The 21,844-nt window shown below is 36.6% G+C and overlaps 1 protein-coding gene across 3 annotated transcripts in view; it reads left to right on the forward strand.

Moving 5' to 3' along the window:
* Window positions 1–21,844, forward strand: part of thsd7b.S (thrombospondin type 1 domain containing 7B S homeolog) — a 209,509-nt gene that overhangs the window by 91,442 nt on the left and 96,223 nt on the right. For all 3 annotated transcript variants that reach the window (XM_041578308.1, XM_041578310.1, XM_041578309.1), the window contains 4 exons: window positions 568–723; window positions 1,527–1,727; window positions 17,254–17,442; window positions 19,435–19,672. In XM_041578308.1, coding sequence (XP_041434242.1) covers window positions 568–723; window positions 1,527–1,727; window positions 17,254–17,442; window positions 19,435–19,672 — 784 coding nt within the window. The remainder of the gene's footprint in view (window positions 1–567; window positions 724–1,526; window positions 1,728–17,253; window positions 17,443–19,434; window positions 19,673–21,844) is intronic.

Consider the following 21,844-nt stretch of genomic DNA (forward strand, 5'->3'; position numbering starts at 1 on the left):
GGCAGTGGTTGTAACACTAAAGAGTCAATATACCGAGTTACTTAAATTTTTTGGGTAATTAATACAAGTACACTGTCAAGATGATGAGAGTAATAGTTATTTTATGGTAAGTTGCACAGTAATTTTTCTATCATAAATTGTTTAGCTGGAATCTTATTTTAGTGGAATTTATGGACATTCCTGGTGTCTTGCTTTAGGAAGCAGTGTGACAGCTGCCAGTGTGATAGACTAGTGTGCAACATATAAAGATACATTTGCATTGTTGGGCTGTTTCATAGTGCGCTCTTGGTACACAAAGGGGCAAGGGACGAGGGTTTCTTTGGATTCACATAGATGGAAAGATTAGTACCAATGCATTGTTAAGAGCTTAATTTAATTACTGGCATTGTTACATATTTAAACTAAAGGAAAATAATTATTTTTGCATAACCAGTATGTTTAGATGGTAAAAATGATAATTATAATTAATATGAATGTGTTATATAAACCGCTGTTTTATTCTGAGAGCTTGGAGGACTATCATCTGTTCTGCATTTCCTAATCCATTAATCATGACTTTCTGTTTAGTCTACAGACCTGTGGATGAGAGGTTTTGTGTGGGACCTATGCCCCCTGTGTCTCAGTTGTGCAATATTCTATGTTCCACTGACTGCCTGCTCACTCCATGGTCTGCATGGGGGCCCTGTACTCATGAAAACTGTCTGGATCCTCAGGGAAGAAAAGGTATGTTTAATGTGGTTAGTAAGCAACAAACTGTATGTGACATGGACCATATTACAAATGACATTCAGTACTGTTCATCTACCCCACTTTAATTAGCAGCCAGGCAGGGCTGTATAGATAAATAAATAAGAGAGAGCATTGGCCAATAACAATTGAAGATTGTCTGGAAATATTATACCTGTAATATAATTCTGAGATGAACTTTCCCTTTAGAGCAGCTTGGTTTTAATTTTCTGCATTAATCCATTAGACAATACTGCTGATTGGTTGTTTTGGGTTTTATACCAAAAACCTTATCATGTGCCCTGTACATAAGACCGATGGGAAAAAAAAGTCTAATCCATGGATTTAAAAACACGCTAAGCTCAGATGTTGTCTTTGCTTAATTATGTGTGATACATACAGAATATTTTTTGATGTTCTCTGTTCATATGCTGTAAGTATGCTATAAGTAAACTTAGGAGTTGTACCTATTATCTATTATATACACTCTACCTTATCTGTTCCTTTCAATTCTGGTCACATATCAATGTCCATGTCTTGCCAGCATGCTGATGTTGCATGTGGTTAAAAACATAGTGAATTGCCCTGATTTTGTTGTACATTTAACTAATAAATGAGCCCTCATGATATTTTGGCTATACCCTCAAGCTGGTAAATATTCAAAAGATTATTGACTCAAGGCTTCGGGGCACGGACAGAGAACTGGAGATAAATATAAAAGGAGTGATAATGTGAAACCTGCAAATACATTTTTTTGTGCTAGAGAACTATAACTGGGACTGCTTAAATTTTTATTGCAGGATTTAAATCAAGAAAAAGGAACATTATAGTTGAACCAATGGGACCTGAAGGAAACTGTTCTCATTTAGTGGAGTCAATCCCATGTGATGATCCCATGTGCTACAACTGGGTGATTTCTGGAGAACTGCATTGTGTGCCAGAAAACTTAGAATGTGGTCATGGAAAATACCAGCTGAACACCTCATGTGAGAATCAAGATGGTAGGTATTCAGCTCCGAGATCTTCAAACTTTATTGCCTAACACACTGCTATAGTTCTCTATATCTTCACTTTACCTGACTGGTGTGTGTAAATAAAGAGACTAATCTTTGTAAGGGAAATGTAATAAGTCGGGGGAATGTAATAAATCGGTAATTGAAAAAATATTCTCGCACAAATGTCTTTGTGTAAATAAATTTGCCTTTGTGCGAGTTTAATATAGCTTTTGTGAACCTGGAAACTGTTTAGCGAACACTTCCGACAGGGGAAGACGGTTTGCAAATTTTATAGTTTGAGCAGGGTGAATGTAATGAAACTTCTTACTGAAAAAGTTATGTTTGCTGAAAAAGATTACACCTTAAAGCACTTCTTAAAAGTGGGCAATGCACAGTTAAAATTCGCAATGTAATAACAATTTAAAGAAAAGAATTACAATGCAAAATGCTAATTTTTATTCTTATTTGTGCAAATTGTTTTGCTCTTTGCAACTTTATTTACATTCCCCCTTAGGATAAGGTCACACCTGGAGATTCGGGGAGATTTAGTCGCCCGGCGACTAATTGTCTCTTCTTTGGGGCGACTAAACTCCCCGAATGTCTTCCCCCTGTCTTCCGCCTACTATAATGAAAAAATGCCTGCGGCATGGCACTCATGGCACTTCGTTTTCTGAAGTCGCCCGAAGTTGCCTCACGTGGAAACTTCGGGCGACTTCAGAAAACGAATCGCCACAAGTGCCATGCCGCAGATGTTTTTTCATTGAAGCAGGGGGAAGCAGTTTGGGGAGATTGGTCGCCAGGCGACTAAATCTCCCTGAATCTCCAGGTGTGACATTACCCTTAAGGGATATGTTTATTAGGGATGTACCGTATCCAGGATTTGGCCAAGATTTGGCCTTTTTCAGCAGGATTCAGACGAAACCAAGTGTCTGGCCGAACTGAGTCCGAACCCCAAAAAAATCACATGACTTTTCATCACATTCAAAAATTTGTAACAGTGGACTGTGGTTTAACCTTTTTGTGGTTTGGATTCAATTTGGTATTCGGCCAAATCTTTCATGAACGATTCGAGATTCAGACGAATCACAAAATAGTGGATTCTGTGCATTCCTAATGCATATTCATATGAAATTCATAGAAAATCCATAGAAAAAAAATGCAATCACAAATATGCTCCTGAGAGTTATCAGCATTGTCCTGTTCTAATGATTCTATGTATATGGTATGTCAAGACTTGGAAGAGAATAGACAACATTATTATTTCTGATAATGTTACCATTAAGTCCGTTTATAAAACTGGGAGTAGATTATAATAGATTTGAAGAAATGTATAAAGAATTGTTTTTTTTCTACCAAAATTATACAGTAGGGACTTGCTGGTCACCAGTGAAACCTTATTAATAATGTAGGCTCCAGTAAATCAGAACACAAAACCACAGTTGCAGCCAAGATAAGTATAAAATCTTTAAGAAAATCTATGTATCCCTTTGGTTTTTCCACCTACTCTTTCTTCAACTACACTTCTCTGTATTTAAAATGTCAATGACCCTGTGATGTGGATAATACTCAATGAAAGCACGTACAGTATGTTGCTTTTTCAGCCTATAATAGATTTATTTGAAGATATCAAAGCTTTGTACACATTTTATCCTCTTGTTCCCAAAGTAAATATCCTTTTCGAATTGCTATAGATTTCTGTAGATGAAGGGAGCAGTTTAAGATGATAAGAAAGTCATATATACATCATTTTATCTAAACCATGGTGGTGCTATTGAGCTTTGGTTCTTAGAACAAAGTGTCTATTAGATATTCATAACCCTGCCAACTTTTTCAGTAGATTGGAGTCATTAGCAGTCTGCCACCATATGCAGATAGTAATGAGTTTGAACATATCAGTAATTTGATCAATACTGAACCTTTTTTTGTATTTCTTATACTCTGGTATATCTCTGGTATACAGAGTCCTGTTTTATAACAAAGAGTACTGTGTTGATAACAGCAGATTTGTTAGAGCTTTATCTTTGTCCCTAAAGTGTCCCTGAGATAATATCTGAATGTATTGATTCTCAAATACCAAGATAAACCCTGTCAGTCTATTATTCGGTTTCTTTAGCATCTGTTCCATTTGGAAATCCTTGAGCATGCATGTATCATTGTTAGGAAATATTTCTCCTCTGCTTTAGTTCAGGGTAACTTTAAAGAATTAAGCTCTCATTGTTTTGTGAATGTGGAGGCAATGTCATCTATGCCTATTCCTGTAAAGGAGAAGGAAAGGTTAAAATGAAGTACGCTTTATCAGAAAGGTCTCAAAGTAATGCTGCTCTGAATCCTCTGTCAAAAGAAACAAAGCTTTTCTTTCCTTCTATTGTGTACACATGGACTTCTGTATCAGACTTCCTGTTTTCAGCATAAACCTCCAGAGCTAGGGCTTGAGCATGCTCAGTTTTCTCCTCTTTCCCTCTCCCCCTCCCCTTTCCCCCTCTGAGAATCTGAGCCCAGAGCCGAGTAAGCAGGGAGAGACTCAGGCAGGGAGTGATGTCACACCAAGCTAAAATGGCAGCTGCTATCCTAAACAAACAGAGAGCTTCTAGAGCTGTTAACTCAGGTATGGTAAAGCATTCTACAGAATAAATATAGTGTTACAGCTTGCTAATCTATTGGCGATAAGCAACTTTGGTAGCTTTCCTTCTCCTTGAATACGTGAAGAGTCAATACAGGAAGAGTCAAATATAAAATAAAGTTTTATGCAATAATGTAGCTTAAGTGGTGCCAATGGACAATCAGTCAATTATTAGGGTTAGGGCTGGCCAATCTATACTTAAGAATTTGGGTCTAACAAAAATTGAGAAGGAGGCGCTAAAAATCAGACTGCTGAAACTTTCTAGCAAGGTGCCTCTAGACAGACGTATAGCCAAAAATAGTCCAATACCTTAAGAAAGGCACTCTATCATTATGTATGTTTAGAAAACAGAAACCACTTGCAGTCAACGTTAGACATGATCAAGTTCTCAGAAATCATCCTATATGCTCACAGACATTGACATCACAGCTGCATTATCAATAATGGCAAAGCACAAATGTCATGAAATGACTGTTGGAAGAGACTACTTCTTGAATATATATTAAAAACAGATATGGGACCTGTTATGCCGAATACTTGGGACATGGGATTTCCCTAAAAGGATAAATAATATCTTAGTTTGTATCAAGTACAAGGTTCTGTTTTATTATTACAGAGAACAAAGAAAATACATTTGTAAAAATACGAATTATTTGGATAAAATGGAGACGATGGGAAACCGCCTTCCCTTAATTCAGAGCTTTCTGGATAACTGATCCCATACCTCTACTTGCAATTACATTAAAATACCTTATGATTGCAAATCTATCATTTTAAGAGAAACATGTATGTTGCTGAAATTTTACATTATTTTGGTGCCATTGTTTGACACGTTTAAAGTTTTCCCTGGGTTTATTAAACATAAAAGTCTCTGGGTTTATAGAACATTAAATTAGGATACACTCATTTGTTTAACTATAGTTATTGAATGCCCTCAGTATTAAAAAGAAATAGCTACTTCTTGCCAACATTTTTTCCTCATCCTTCCTTGTGTAACTTGTGTATATGGACTCACAGGGGTGCAACTTTACAGGAATTCTGGAGTATCGAGGGGATCCTGATGGGCACAAATAATAAAAAAAGTACAACATTTTACAATACCAACATGCAAGGGGGAGGAATATGGATAGTTAGTGAGAGTGGGATTAAGAAATCCGATATCCGAATCAGATGTATTTTAGGGGTAAGAATGTGTGTGCTCTTTATACATTATCAGTGGGGGCCCGTAGCCACCAACATACCCCAGTTATGGCTAGATGTAGGTAAATCATACTTGTGATGTGAGTTTGGTCAATTAGGGAACATATTCATGGACTTCTGTTAGCCTCTGTATGATTGTGTGAACCCTATTTATTTATATAACTAAAATGTATATGCTAGTATATCAAAGGCTGTTCTTGGCACCAGCGATTCCCATTCTCAACACCATTCAGAATGTTCCCCCCTCCCTCTCAGCTCAGCTGCCATATTATACTGAAAGTGTTCAATGCAAAACTGGAGGGGCTATTTTTTTTTTTAGTAAAGTGATAATATTCACCAAATACATTCCCCTAAACTGTGGCACTGGATATATCTCTTTGCATCTCTTTTTCTCTTCATCTTTTTTCTCTCTCTCTGTCTTTTCATTTAAGTAACAGTTGTGAACAAAAAGCCTTTGCTTTAATACAAATATAAATTCTCAATTGTGAATATCAGATCTGTCATTGTGCACCTCACTTTATTGCAATCTTTTCTGGGATTAGAAGGAAAAGGGGGTTCCTTTCCATATTGCATAATCATCTACCAAGGCCTCATCATTTATTTTGGCAGTACAATATTGGTATGTGTTACATTTTTATTCCATCTTATCCCATTTGGTAGATTTAAAATTCACCCTTTATTAAAACATAAAAAATTTGTGAGCAGCCAGTAGGTATATTAAGAGATAGAGTAATAAATATTCTGCAGCTGTTTACTAGTCATCAGGCTTCACTGCACTTTCCTGCAAGTTCATATTTCATTTTTATGATTGGCTGTCTTTTTTTTTGCTTTTTCTGTGTCTTGTTCTGGAAATGTACCAAATAATTACTGCACAAAGCAAATAGCATGTCCCTAGACAACAACTCCTCTTTCTCTTGCGTTGTGGCATTAAAAGAACAAATTTAGGATAATACTGGATTTTTGTCAAAGAAACCAATAGCCTACTCAGGCAGAAATATGGTGCACATTTACTGAAAACACCAGTGAAGTGGAAATTTGAGTAAATAAAATCAAAGGTTCATGTAACTGTAAAAATGAAGTAATATGTCCATCATTATACTGTATAAAGGTGTTATTAAATTAATTTAATTTAAAAAAAGTGTATAAAGCTCAAAATCCTTATAATCGCTGTCCATACATGCAAATGCATTGGCAACACTGCACATTCTTTTTCAAATCAAAGCATGAAGAAAAATTGTATCAAATTTGTATAGTGGAGAAAAGGGAATATTAGGCTGTTCTGAAAATAGCAGTGTCTGCATTCTTCTTTACAAACTCAAACATTTACTTATAAGGTTTTGCTTTCAATTCTGTCAATCAAGTTTGTCTGGAACCAAGATATTGCTCATTTACTGGTGTGTTTGGAGTCGTTGTCTTGTTGAATCACCCGTTTTAAGGGCATTTCCTCTGCGTTATAAGGCCACATGACCTCTTCAAGTATTTTGATGTATTGAAACTGATTCATGATCCTTGGTATGTGATAAATAGGCCCAACATCCCCATATGGTAATGCTTGGCTTCACATTGGCATCTTCTAATTGTAACAGTACTCACAGGTAACTTTAGATCTTCATTGATCTTCCTGAAGTTGATCATTGGCTGAGTCTTTGGGATTTTGTATATTCTTCTATCCATTTGAATGGTTCTGGTTCTGGTTGCCATTTTAAAGCATTTTAGATCATTTAGCTTACCATTTCTGTACTTCTTTATATGTCCCCCCCTCCAATCAAACTTTTAATCAAAGTACGCTGTTCTTCTGAAGAATGTCTGGAACAACCCATTTTACTCAGATTTTCAGAGAGAAATACACCATAACCAGCATGCACAACATTTGCTGCCTTCCTTCCTTAAATAAGGGCTCTAATTACGTTGGTTTGAAAAAACCAACATATTGTTCTTCAGCTTATTCTTCCGCTTTTTCTTCTTAGAGTCCCACTTTTCTGAACTCTACTCCTCCTACAGTTTTAGGGGTACAACACCCAAACTCTCCACACTTCTTAGTCCCATAGCAGAGCAGGTTGCATCTGCTTTTCTAAGTGATCCTGCCAACAATAACATTGACTTTCAAAGGGAAAATTGAAATTTCTGCCACTTTTACTGCTTTGAGGATTAACTCATCAAACTTAAATCATGTAGTCATGGGGTCAACCTGATTGAAAAGGCGATATTGGTTGGATGCTCAAAAGTGAAGGGCGTTAACAACAGCATTAACTTTGAATGGGGAAATTTAAACCGCTGCCATTCTCGCAAGTTTGATACCAGTGTCCCCAAACCTTTCACTGTTGGTCAATGGGGGACTAAGGTTAAAAGTCACAAAATGTTGGAGGAACAAACAAGAGCCAATCAGATTTCATTGAGTGAGTTCCCATGGTTTTTCAAACCAACAAGAAGTTTGTTCTCAAACTTCCCTATCTAGTTGACACCTGTTTTTCAGAGAATGAATGACCTCACTAATTGAACTCCACGCTGCTATTATTTGGAACAAGCCTCAAGTATTGATTCATTTACACAGCAGCATGCAGGTCATAACCTTTTGGGTATATTGGGTTTTCTATCACTCTACTACACCCACTAGTAAATGTCAGGCTTAATGGGAGTTCCAGCAAAGACTCAGTTAAGCTGATATCCTGCATGTCCTGCATCTAGACATGCGCGCGCTGGAATCTGTGCACATACAGGAGTCGCTGCAGCGATGCGCATGCATGTGCAAACCGACATGCCGATGATACGTCACCGCTGAGCGCGCCGGACACTGTTAAGTATCCTTACATAAATTATTTGCAGTGTAGAAATATAATTTCTACCAAAAGCAGTGATCAATCAGGTTAGTGATGTCGCACTGCTATTATTCTGAACACAGCTGTAACATCTGAGGCCTCTTACCTCATGCTCTCCAGCAATAACCATTCCTTCCAACAAGTGGGGTCCAAAGAGACTGAGCACATGGAAATTCCCCTTTTTTAAAACTAGACACCTGACACCTCTGACTAATACAGAACTACTGGGATAACTTACAAATTACAAAAGAACTAACAAATTTTAAAAAAAAAAAACCTTTATATCATAGAACTGTTACAAAATGTTGTAATATCTGCAACCTAAAATACCAGTTACATTCAAATATCCCTGTTTTAGACTAGGAAATTAAATCTATAATTTGACGGCTCTCATTATCTCTGCATTTATAGCTTAAATCACTTCTGTCTTTGGCCACTATAGATATGCAATCTTTTGTCTTGGCAGCTTGTAAATAACCAGCTAGTATGTTATTAACTGCTTTTATATGTCATTAGCATGCCTTCTAACATATGTTTGTCAAGCTTTTTCAAGGCTTGGCCATCCACATGGGCTTTGCACACAACAACAACATGTGAACACCAGTGTTTGTTGGACTAAAAACCAACTAAAACCAACACAACACAATGTTACTGTACATAATCAGCTGTTCTTGACCACAGTCAACATGTGATGAACATCTGCCACCTTAATTAGACTGTTGCAGATTTCATCCAAAAATTACATTAAAAGAGAGGATGAAGCCAATCAATTGTTTCTGTATATGTGATGAATATGTGGATATTATAACTATTTCTATATTAATATTTGCTATTAAATAATTAAAAGACTAAGAGCAAAGAAATCAGCCCCCTACAGGTTTCAGCACCCTTGTGCAGTTGGCAACTGCCACTTCTGCCTACTCCTATTTCCAACCTATTTTCACATCCATCTTGGATGTGCTAGTTCTAGAAGTGACACAGCATACCTGGTGGTGCTTTTAATACATTTTTCCTAAGGTGGTGCTAGCCAGCATCATTAGAAGCACTGCCCACAATTCTTCCAAATTGGTGGAAAGCCAATGGTGCTTCAAGACAAAACACGCAAGTGTAGGGAACAGCTTTAGAAACTAGTATATTTAATGAATAGCATTCATTTGCTCAAACTGCAACTGTGATTGCTTTTTGTAAGTGAGCTCTCATGAATTTTTGTAGTTGCTCCTTTAGAGACAAACTTGTTAATTTTTATTGTCCTGTAAGTGTCATTTATCCCTAGTTCCAAGAACATCTACTGCAGCAGAATTTCACTAGAAAACTGAACCCATAGGACATTTAAGATTGACTTTTATGAGGATGTAGACATTCTACTTAGATTTTATCTAGATCTTAAGTGGTCATCAAGCTTGGCTCCCCCTGCCCCATCTCTGGGTCACATTAGAATGAGCCCCACAGAAACACTGGTTTAAATAGATCCACCCAAGCATCCCAAGCAATTGGGTTTACCTTTTTATGTGGCATTCACATTGGGAATGAGGCATTAATGATTTTGGAAGGACAAGTTTCAGAGAATTAATGTTGATTCCTGATTCTCATTTCACTTGTGAAATGCTCTCGGCTCAGATGTATAATCAGCATTATTTAGCAGCAGCAAATGGCTGACATTACAAAATAGGTAATAAAGTATAGTTCATAAAGTTGAGACCTCACTTTAAAAAGCAATATATCTTTTACTGCAATACAATGGTGTTTGATAGCAAGCTTTCACAGGCATTGACTTTACAGCTGAGAATATTTTCCACTGACTGGATCACAGTAAGAAAATATTCAAATGGAGTGCTATTTCAGAAAGACCTACAGTTAATCTAAGTTTCCAAGCCTAATTGGATTCCAATAAGCAGTGAAAGCGCAGCATGACAAATTCATAAATTATATATAGGAATATTATTGTGCTGGGGTTTCTAATTTACTTTCCTCTTCACAAGCACATTGATACGTGTTTCACCTTTGAAACATTTATTTATTACAATTCTACTCAAGTGAGCAGGCTGTGCAATATAATCCACTAGTGCCTAAATGATCCCAATATTGTGACTCGGAAAACACAATTTCTGTAACTTCTTTCACTCTATGTTCACCCTGGCTGGTTCCTTGTTATAGAACTACAGCTCTGGAATCTCTGGATATGCATATTCAGAGAATGTGAGTATAAAACTGAAATTATTAGAGTATGATATTAAGAAACGAAGGATTATTTCAGTCTAGCATAGATTGATAGGGTAAGGTCATCCTACTCCATACCATCTCCAGGGTTTTTTATATGGAATATTTTGGTGACTTCTATACTATCTCTGCAGAGGCTATGAGCAAACGTAAATGGTTGTTCCTACTGAATTCCGCCTATGCTAATAGTTTAGTTACATAGTTTTATTTCTCTGTGAGCAGGCTTTTAGGTTTCCTTCTATTAAAGGAACAGTTCAGTGTAAAAATAAAAAACTGGGTAAATGGATAGGCTGTGCAAAATAAAAATTATTTCTAATATTGTTGGGCAAAAATTTAATCTACAAAGGCTGGAGTGACCGGATGTCTAACAGAACAAAACACAACTTCCTGCTTTTCAGTTCTCTCTGAGTTACTGAGTTAGTCTGAGTCTCAGTAACTCTGAGTTAGTCAGCAACCTTAAGGGCAGGACTCCATGGATGATTCCAGGGTGATCCAACGCGCTGCACAAAAACGCAGGTGTCACGTCGGATGCAACGGAAATAAGGTAGGCAATTCTGTTGTCGGATCGTGTCGCATTGTTGATGCAATGCATCTCGACTGTCGGATGCAGACTCAGTCTCTGCATCCAACAGTCGCGTCGCATCAACAATGTGACATGATCTCACACCAGAATTACTTACCTTATTTCCGTCGCATCCAGCGTGACACCTGCGTTTTTGTGCAGCGCATCGGATCACGCCGGAATCATCCTTGGAGTCCTGCCCTAAGGGGGCCACATGGGACATAACTGTTCAGTGAGTTTGCAATTGATCCTTACTATTCAGCTCAGATTCGAAAGCAAACAGCTATGACTCATGCCCCCCCCTCAAGTCACTGATTGGTTACTGCCTGGTAACCAATCAGTGGAAACCAAAAAAGCTGCAAAGCAGGAAGTAGTGTTCTGGTTATTATGTAATTACCACATCCAGTCACTCCAGCCTTTATAGATTACATTTTTGGCTAACTATATTAGAAACATGTTTTATATTTGTTTATCTATTTTTATATATATTTACCTAGTTTTAATTTTTACACTGAACAATCCCTTTAAGGCTATAAAAACATTTTCTGTAGAGACGTGTACTTCTGGACATGTCCCCTAATGTCAACCCTATTTCCCTTTTAGAGCAGTATAAGATAGCGGAAAGGCTATTGTTATATTCTTTAATGACATTTACATCCCCAACCTCCTTTAACTCTTCTGAAAAATTTGACAGCTAAAAACCTGGCGAGCTTCTACAAAAGTGGAAAAAGTATCTTCAAAATTCAAGATATTGAGATATAGTTAGATAGATACATAATTAAATCGGGTTGGATAAAGACAAAGTCCATCAAGTTCAACCCCTCCAAATAAAAACTCAGCATCCATACATACACCCTCCATACCTTCACATAAATTATATATACCCATATCTATACTAACTATAGATATTAGTATCATAATAGCATTTGAATAGCCAAGAAATAATCCACTCTTAAAAGCATTAACAGAATCAGCCATCACAACATCACCCGGCAGTGCATTCCATAACCTCACTGTCCTGACTGTGAAAAACCCCCTACGTTGCTTCAAATGAAAGTTCTTTTCCTCTAGTCTGAAGGGAATTGCAGATTGAAAATTTTATATAACAGAAATTATGTAGCTATCTCTGGTACTGATACAAACACAAATGAAATAAACTACTTCCCATAAATATATTAAGCCAAAGAGCAATTCCAAAGTTTTAAGTTTGTGTGCCAAAATTATAGCTGCTATCAGCAAAAGAAAGAAGCCCCATCTGTACTGAATATTTTTTGGCTCTATTTCCATAGAAGGACATCTAGAGCCATTCTATCAATTTACAAATTTGGCAATATTATCTTGCTGTGGCAAGATGAAAAAAAGTCTCTTTATGAATATTTATAAATAACAGAGGTTTAATACCTAACAGAGAAAGTTCTACAGTGTTTTTTTCTTTTTAAGCTAATATTACAGGATGTAAAGCATTGTATATCAAAAGCTCTTTATGAATGTTTACATTTAGAAATAGATGTTCTAATGTGATGGACGTTATATTTTTCTTGGTGTTTATTGGCATGACATATATAGATATGTTTGAGTCTACTAGACTTTGAAACATACTATCAAGTAAGCAGGCTAAAATTTTGGAATTTACAAAATAATCTATGGTAAGATGGAGACTTTTGGAGGATACATGGTTTACCGGCCAATTAAAGGCCTTACTGTGGTTACAGAAAAGTAATTGCTTAGAAATATGGAATTAGATTATTCAGAAATTCTACCTAGCACCCTACCCATCTCTACTGACTCTATTGACACAAAATCTGGAATCTAGCATTAACTTACAAATTATAAAGGGACTATAAATACTCAGATATTCCTTCTTATACTACAGCATGGGAAACTAATTTAAACATAAAAAATTACAGAACAAGAATCGCGATGGTACAGAACGCCTGTAGATGGTACTGAACTTGTTTCCCACTGACTGTTACTGGAGATGTGCGTAAGGTATTTGTAATTTAATACATATCTGATACTTGTGTCCAGAACTGAAAAATTTCTGGGCAAGTTCATCTTGTATCTTTATGATTAGTACTGAAATAATTGGTTGTCCAGTTGTACTGCCTGCCTCTTTAATAATGCTGTACCATAAACTTTAAAATATAGATCCCACTAAATGCACTATCCAACTCCAGTTTTTGATGGCTGCCAAAACACTTACTCCAATGCATTGGAGAAAAGAAGACCCACCTAAAAAGGAACATTGGTATCAAATTGTGAATATCTGTCTTGTGGAAGAAATCACAACATCATAACATAATAACTATCTAGACTATATCACTGTTTGGTTACCCTGGAAGGACTTTATTGGGAAAACATCTATTCAACTCCATCCCAACTAATAATGTAACAATGTACATGCCTACTTACAATGTATGCTCGATATTTAATATAATTAAGCAGAACTCTCTAGGTCTCAATCGTTGGTATTATTTAAACTGTATTGTTATTCTGTTATTTTCTTAATTATAGTTTATTTTAAGACAAACACATTTCTTACTCTTTCCCCTTGTGCAGCTATTGTTGTGAAGATGTTTTTGTAACAGGACTGTTATCATTTCTTGGATGTAAAACAAAGATACATATTTTACTGCATACTCTTTAACATCTAATATTTAATTGCTACAACTGATTAATAAAAAAAGAAAACAAAAAAAAATCTAAATACAATTATGCACTGATAAACTGAAATAATTGCAAATACATATCTTAAGAAAACAGACCCCAAAAAAAGCAAGAGATGATGAAGCATTAGGTAAGCTACAGTACATCCTTTAAAGAACATAATTTACCTTGTGATGTTCTGGAATCTGCATATTTAAGACAGTAAACACTCAATAATCTTAACATCTATCCTTGGACAGTCCCACAGTTTGGAAAGTACCGATTGAGAAGGTATAGTCTTCATCTACAGATGTGCAGAATTTCGTCTTGGAGGGATCTTTTGATCTGCTATCATGCCATAAACAGTTCCTTGGCAATGATCTATTATGAACTCCTCTTGGGACTATGGATATTCTTTCTTCTTGATTAAGCAATTTTTAAACTTTTTTGATCATTAGTAAGAGAGAATATGCAGAGAGAGTCTATGCAGATTCCCCCGTGAACCCCCCTGATTTGGATGGATTCTGTTCTCAAGCTAGCCTTCGTCACTTGTACCCTGGCCTTGAGGCAGAGCCACCTGTTTGGCTGTATCTCTATATCTCTATGCTCTTCCACCGGTAACTCCCTTTCACTCCCCTACACATATGTTCTTGTGTCATACGTACATCTACAAAAACCCTGTGATTTCTTTGTTCTTGGTTCTGGCTCTTTGTGAGTTCAGAATCCATACAGTTTGTGTCAAATAAACAATGTCTATGTAATAATAGAGAAAACTTGAATTGAAAGAAAAATCCAGTTACATTATCTTGAATTCCTTTGTTCAAAAATCGTTGAATGTTTTCTGATTGATAATTCTTGAACTCTGAATTTGGAAATGCAAATTCCAATAAAAAGAGATTGGTATAATGTTTATAATTCTAACCCTAAAATTCATTTTTATTTATTGTCTGCACTGTTTTCCACTGAAGTAGCATGATACCATGTACATCCATTATGGGCATTTTCCACAAATTTCATGAAAAATCTATCAATAGATTTTTTCCAAGTAAGTCAAATGAATTGGAGAAAGAAATACAAAGTTGTTAGGTTCCCTTAAGAAACTCCAATATTTTGCCTATGAGCATCCTCCAGTTTCTAAAATAAATTTTAGCAAGATCTGTGATATTTGGTGGTAGTGGATTCTGTAGGAAAGGTATTGCTCTTATGGAATCTTGAGTTTGAAGAAGTAACAAGAAAGACACTAAATAATGTCCTACAGATTGCAATTGAAACATATTTAACTTGAGAGACACTATGATAAAATAAGGCAGAAGATCAATTATTTTGAACTGACTCAGCAAAGGTGGAGGTTTGTTGTAAATGAAATGAGAATAATATGAAAAAGACATGTATGAAAAAGATGTAACTGTCATCAAGCAAACATTGCCAAACAAACGACTCCTGATGTGAATACTCATGATGTGAATACTCAAAATGAAAATAACTATTTCTTTCAGACTCAACTATCCATCCAATTGTATTTTATATACAGTTGACAATATGTGGATAAAACAAACATTTACAAAGCCATCGTTATTTCATATGCTGTTTTTTTAAAAAAAAATAGCAAAAGCATTAGCAAGAAAATGTCCGTCCACATTATAGTAATTATGAAAATGGGTGTCTAATTACTTTGCTGCTAGTTATTTTAGCTTTCCTGCTAAATCTTTTTGTACATAAGATGGCTTGAGATGAAAGGAAGGATACGATAAAAACAAATTATAGCTTTTTTTGTTACATTAAATCACATTGTTGATGAAAATATTATTGGAGAAGCTTTTACCAACACCAGGTCTCATAATCATTACTCTGTGCCCTCTGATTGGTGTAAGGATTTCCTCGAAAAAATGTCTTTCAGAAAATACATTTTAAGGGGCCTAAATTAACTGATAAATTATCTGTACAGTTTGGATTATCAGATACAGCTGCAGGTGCTTTAATTCAGGTCATCATTGTCTTAATAATTAAGCCATGTTTTCCTGTGTTGGTTGTCAGTACAATTTTTAGAAATAATTTGTGTAACTTTTACAATAATGAGAGCACAGAATGTCTTGTTTGAACTGCATTATGAACTGCTTTATGTTTTCTTTCTTTATGGAATGTGTATCGGCACATCTTGCCAGGATTATGAGATTCCTATTTTGTCACAGAAAAGTCTCCCTGATGGAGCATAACAATGAGTTCCACTTGAATGGCTTTGTTTGCTCTTGAAACAATATACACTTGAACAATCATAATCATAGTCATTGTTTAGCTGTTTCTTAGTTTACTTTCTGTAGGCTGGTATATCTCCATAAAGTCATTATTTTATCTTCTTGTTGCAAACTGTGCCTAAATCACCATCAAGAACATTCTGATGCCTCCCAACTGATTCCTTAAAGAATGGTCTTAGCAAAAGACCATCTCTGTGTATTATTTCCCTGCCAGTTGCTAGGATATATTATACTTTCTGTAGAGAACAGGAGAACGTTAATGAATGCAGGCAACTGTTGAATAATATTTTGGAAGCTAAATAGGAGCAAGCATGAATAGACAACATATAAAATACTAACAGTAAAGCCTTCACTCGAGATTAATATGATTTCTGGCTCCTAAAATCAATAAATAACACATAAGACAGTGATATATATAAAAAAATGCTCAGAGAATCTATACTTATATCACATTAAAATTAGGGATGCACCAAATCCACTATTTGGGAATCCCCGAATCCTTGGTGAAAGATTCGGCCGAATACCGAACCGAATCCAAATTCTAATTTGCATATGCAAATTAGAGACAGGAAAGGAAAAAGTGGAAAAAATCCTTCTTTTGTGACGAAAAGTCATTTGATTTCCTTACCCGACCCTTATTTACATATGCAAATTAGGACTCGGTTCAGGGAGGCACAAGGATTTGGCCGAATCCTGCTGAAAAAGGCCGAATCCTGGATTCGGTGCATCCCCAATTAAAATGTATTTCTATAATGAACTTTGCCTTAAGAGGAACAGCTAACCAAACTACTGAATATCCCCTTACAGCCTGAACTGTTAAAGTATAGCTTATTTACTTGCAGCACCTAGAGGCCCATTAGGGTTGCTTACCTGTACCTGCTCTCCCCAAGGTAAAGCATTATCCTAATATTGTCTTCCACTCATCAGGTTTTCTCCTCTCTTTATACTTAATTTAAAATGTGTGCCTGTATAGATGTAAGGTAACAGGCTGGACAACATATATTTGTTTCTAAAACTGGGGCCCATCAGCTTTTCTACATTACCTTGGAACCTTTACAGTAAGTTAAAGATGCATCCATTGTTACCATGAATAAGTTCATGAGCATTGACTCACCTCTCTCTATTACAAATGGCTGCAGAAATAACTGTCTTTGATAGGCTGGTACATCACTCATGGGTAACTCTGGCTGTATTTTCATTTCCTCTCTTTCTAACACAGGAAAAATGGTCTCAGATGAGCTCTGTGTGGATAACCCCCCTGTCCAACTGGTCTGTAAAGTGCCTTGTAGCCAAGATTGTGTAATTAGTGAGTGGTCAGACTGGTCTCCGTGTTCTCATTCCTGCTCTGCTAAGAACACAGAAGGGAAACAAAGCAGGATCCGGTCCATTCTTGCAAATCCCGGGGAAGGTGAGTCATTCTTACTTCTGCTAATGGTGAAACTGTTAACCGAAGCATGTCCCTGTGGCTCATAGAGAGAAACAGATACTCAGCCCATCTGGCATTTATCTTCTTCTCTCAGTAACCACTGGCGAGCTCTGAGCTGAGGAGTACTATAGCTAATTGCATGTTAATCAGAAAATCCTTCAGGGCCATGGCTTTTTTTAATGGGGTTTTATGTTTTGTGGTTAAATAAATATTGTGCCTATATGCAGTGCATGCCTTTAATTTACTTTAGTAGATAAACTATGGCTGTTGATTAACACCTAGATCAGAAATTGAGCAATTTGTATACTGTACCAACATTTTAATACATAATGGTAAAGTATAGGCAGCTACAGTTTACAGCTGTAATTGCAATTCTATTGATTTTAGGGGATCATACCACAAATACTTAAAATAAGGCCTAATTACCACACCAATAAACTGTTATCGTTTTTACAGGAAAATTGGTTGAATTTGGGAAAACCTCAATTTTTTTTGGAAGCTTTTATTTCCAAGGGATTTCTAACATGGTACTATTTATGTGTTTTGTTTTTCACTATTCCCGGTGTATATAAAGAACTCCTATGTCCTTTTCAATGATAATAAATATTACGTTTGTTTTTCAGCTGAGACCTGCCAATATACCTGCCAATTCTTTCCTATTAGAGAATAAAGAATGTCTTTCAGGAAAATTCGATCTTTTACAATTCATTAATAATTTAGAGTTCTTTGTTATACTATGGAAATAGTGTCATTCCAGTAAAATGTTACTGCTTTAAACTTCCGATTACAGCATCAACAACTATTTTTACATTCCTCTGAGTTTGAGAGAAACTCTTGAAAAATGGAACACGGGCATTTCCTACCTTCTAGTTGAAATCTGTTGTACAAAAATATGTTGTTCTTCTTTAAATGCTTTCTAAATAGATGCTGTTATCAAATTATCTTAAGTCTGTATTCCGATTGCTTGAAATAGACTTTACGGGAACCAAAGCAAACTGTGTTTCTCCTAATATTTGTCCAATTGTTGTTCTATTTAAACATTCACAACATAAATGATACTGACCATGCATTACTCTATTAACTTGGAATCAATAGATTGATTGCCATTTGTGTCTGAAATCTAAAAATAGAGGCAAGTCGATAACACAGAGGCAGCGCGGTCCACGGACAGGAAAAAAGAATGAGTTCTGGCTAAATAGGTGTAATTAGTAAAATTGCAACTTTTCAACGACTAATTCGTGTGTCCTGCTAACATATGAATGTCACTGTAATTGGGATGAAAATATTTTATTTCCATTCAAAGAACCTGGGTAATGCCGAGTACAGGTACTGTAGCAACTGACAAATAAGCATCACCAAATAGTAGATGGCAGACCTGTTTGCCTTATGCTAATATGCCCAACTGAGTAGATATTTTCTTGGTGGCCTCCAGACTATGAACTTTCTAGCCAGATTGACACAGAAATACATGTTCTAAGTCTCACTTATTTGAAAGCTGCCCTTTAAATTCTGTCTGTTGGGATGTCAGCGCTGACTTTCCTGGAGCATAAATGGTCTTCCGTCTCCTTTTTTCCTCCTGTCTGTTTCTGCCCTGAAAGAGGTGAATTTTCATTGACATGTAGGTATGAGAAAATCTAGATTTCAGCTTCTGCAGTTATGTTTGCGACAATCTGTTTTTGCTATCTATTTAATGAGGCTGATTGACAACCATATATGTAGTCCGCTTGGAAGGCAAAACTGCACAAATTCAGGTATTTGGCCATTGGGCTGCTTTGCTTTAGCACATTGCACTAGGGTGCTTCAGGCATAAAAGTAGGCTGCTAACCACATACACATACTGAGGTATCCATTGGGTTATTGTTTTACTGGATTCTTTATCTGCTATGTTAAAAATCGAATACTATATGTGGCCAATATTTAAATGTATAGTGATGGTAAGTCCATTAATATTAATAAAACATCTTTGTGTTGCAGGTGGAAAACCTTGTCCTCCTAGCCAGGCATTATATGAATATCGCTTGTGTAATGACCATCCCTGCTCAACATTTTACTGGGAGGTCACCCCTTGGGGTACCTGTACTGCAGACCCATTAATAACAACATTAAATACCTCTACAGTAAGCTGGAAAGGGGACAGCGCAAATCGAGTGGGGATACAGTCCCGGAAAGTCTTCTGTGTCAAGAGCAATGTTGGTTTTATCACCAGCAACAGGTAAATACACTCAAATAATATATCATAAATAGGTGCCAATTTAATTAAAGTAATTCCTTCCTGAGTCTACATTGTAATTGGATTATTCCTTGGCTAAATCAGTATTGTTTAATTAACAAACAAACATTATTTATGCATATGAATAACACTTCATGAATTAATACAACCGAATTGTGTAGGAAATGGCAGGTTATGATTTATGACTTATGACTCATTACAGTATACTGACCATTCTTCTGAAATCTTCTTTCTTCCAATTTCAGTTTATACTCAATTAATCTGTAATATCCACTCTTTAAGCTTAAATAGGTGCATTTTGGAAAATGGAGAAAATTGCGTTGCATGCTTTTCATATAGCATTTGACAGCACATTGTGTCCCTTTCATCAATCAGGGGTGAATAAATGATTTCTTCTGACCTTTCCGATCCCCTAAATAAAGTGACAGTAGGGGGTCATTAACAATGTAGAATGCATTGTTCAAAGTGCAAAAAATGGCTATTTTCTGTAGTGTAGAGACCTACTGCTTGCCCATAGGATACAATGCTGACTGCATTAGTCAGAGCTGTACTGGTCAGGGTAATAGCCTACCTGCCTTTTATCTTGCACATCATTTAGATACACACGTTATAAATCACCAGGAGGTACATCCTTCAACTTCTTGTTCTGGATTTTGTTGAGCATAATTCACACATGGGCACAAGTGATAGCTAGGGGTTTCTACCAAATGTAACCTGGGGTAAATTACCTATTTTTCTACAATATAAAATAATGATTTAAAGGAGGGGCATTACTAGTTAGAACCAGTTTTCGGTTTGCCAAGTAAATTGTCCAAATTAATGTGTAAGAAGTTTGCAAAAAAGGATTAGAAACACTGCTTTATTCCCTCTCCTCAAATATATTTCTACTTACATGCATGCATGAGTTCCATATTGCTGGGAAATTCTCAGTAGCTCAAAAGAGCAGCCCAGTCTCTTGGGAACCAGTGGGAAGCTGTTGCTGATTGGCTGCTGTAGGTTACTGGATTACACTGTACCTGCTGAAAGATACTAATTGGCCAATTAAGTCAAGCATATGTCTATGTAGAATAATCTGTGTTCAGTATACTGTACCTTCTTTTGTTTTTGTGAATGGGTACTCTATGCACACAATAGCTTGGCTCTCATACTTTACTGTCTACTTAAGGGCACATAAAAGGATGATAAATATAACTTATTCCATGGTTCTACTTCCTATTTAATGTTTAATATCATGCTTGTTTGGTTGTTTGTAAATGAGCCCTCCACAAAATGATTAAATTGCTCATGCAGATAAAATCATCATGGAAGGAACACGCTCGCCGCTCTCATAAGGAAGTCGCTGAACTCTAAATGCTCCATCACAGACCACGGCTGACTTAAAGATGTAATGACTTTAGATTATAGCAATTTATTTGGCAGAAGAAGAAGCAGAGTCAGATGGACTGTATTGCACACTAGTTTGCTCTTGAAAACATAAAAAGCTAAAACATCCGGCAGTGGCAGTGAAATCAGTTATTGTGAACTACAGGTATTGTGTGTGAATAAAAACTGGTACTCCTAGGGCCCACCTGGGAACCTGATATACAGGGACAAATGTATTCTCAGTGTCATACATAAGAGAGTTGATGGCATTTGTCATACAGTGGGGATCCACCATGGCTTGGGTCCACAAAGTGACTTATTGACTTTATGAAAGGCCAGTTCAGCCTCAAGCTTTTAAAGTGGTGTTATTGTAAAATATTGGCTGATATATACAGTATGTGTAACTCTGGAGTAGACAGGCCCAGATTTGTGGTGAGGCCGCAAAGGCCCGGGCCTAGGGCAGCAACATTTTAGGGGCCGCCCGGCCACATCCATAAGGGGCACTGGGGATTCAAAGCTCCCCAGTGCTCCGGTGCATGAAAGTGCGGTGGCAGGGAAGAAGAAGCCGGCACCTGGACCATGCGGCCTTGGGGCTCCGCTTGTCTTAATCCGGCCCTGGGAGTAGACACATATTAACAGTCATAGCCTCTCCAGCCACTTAAGATATAAAGTATTATCGATGTTTTATAGCAGAAAACAAAAGGGCTACAGTCCCAGTTGCTGTTTAGCAAAAATGGATGAATTAAGCTCAATGGCTCCATTCATTAAAGGCATTTGTGTCCAATAACACTA

The sequence above is a fragment of the Xenopus laevis genome, chromosome 9_10S (genome assembly GCF_017654675.1).
Source record: "Xenopus laevis strain J_2021 chromosome 9_10S, Xenopus_laevis_v10.1, whole genome shotgun sequence".
NCBI lineage: Eukaryota > Metazoa > Chordata > Amphibia > Anura > Pipidae > Xenopus > Xenopus laevis.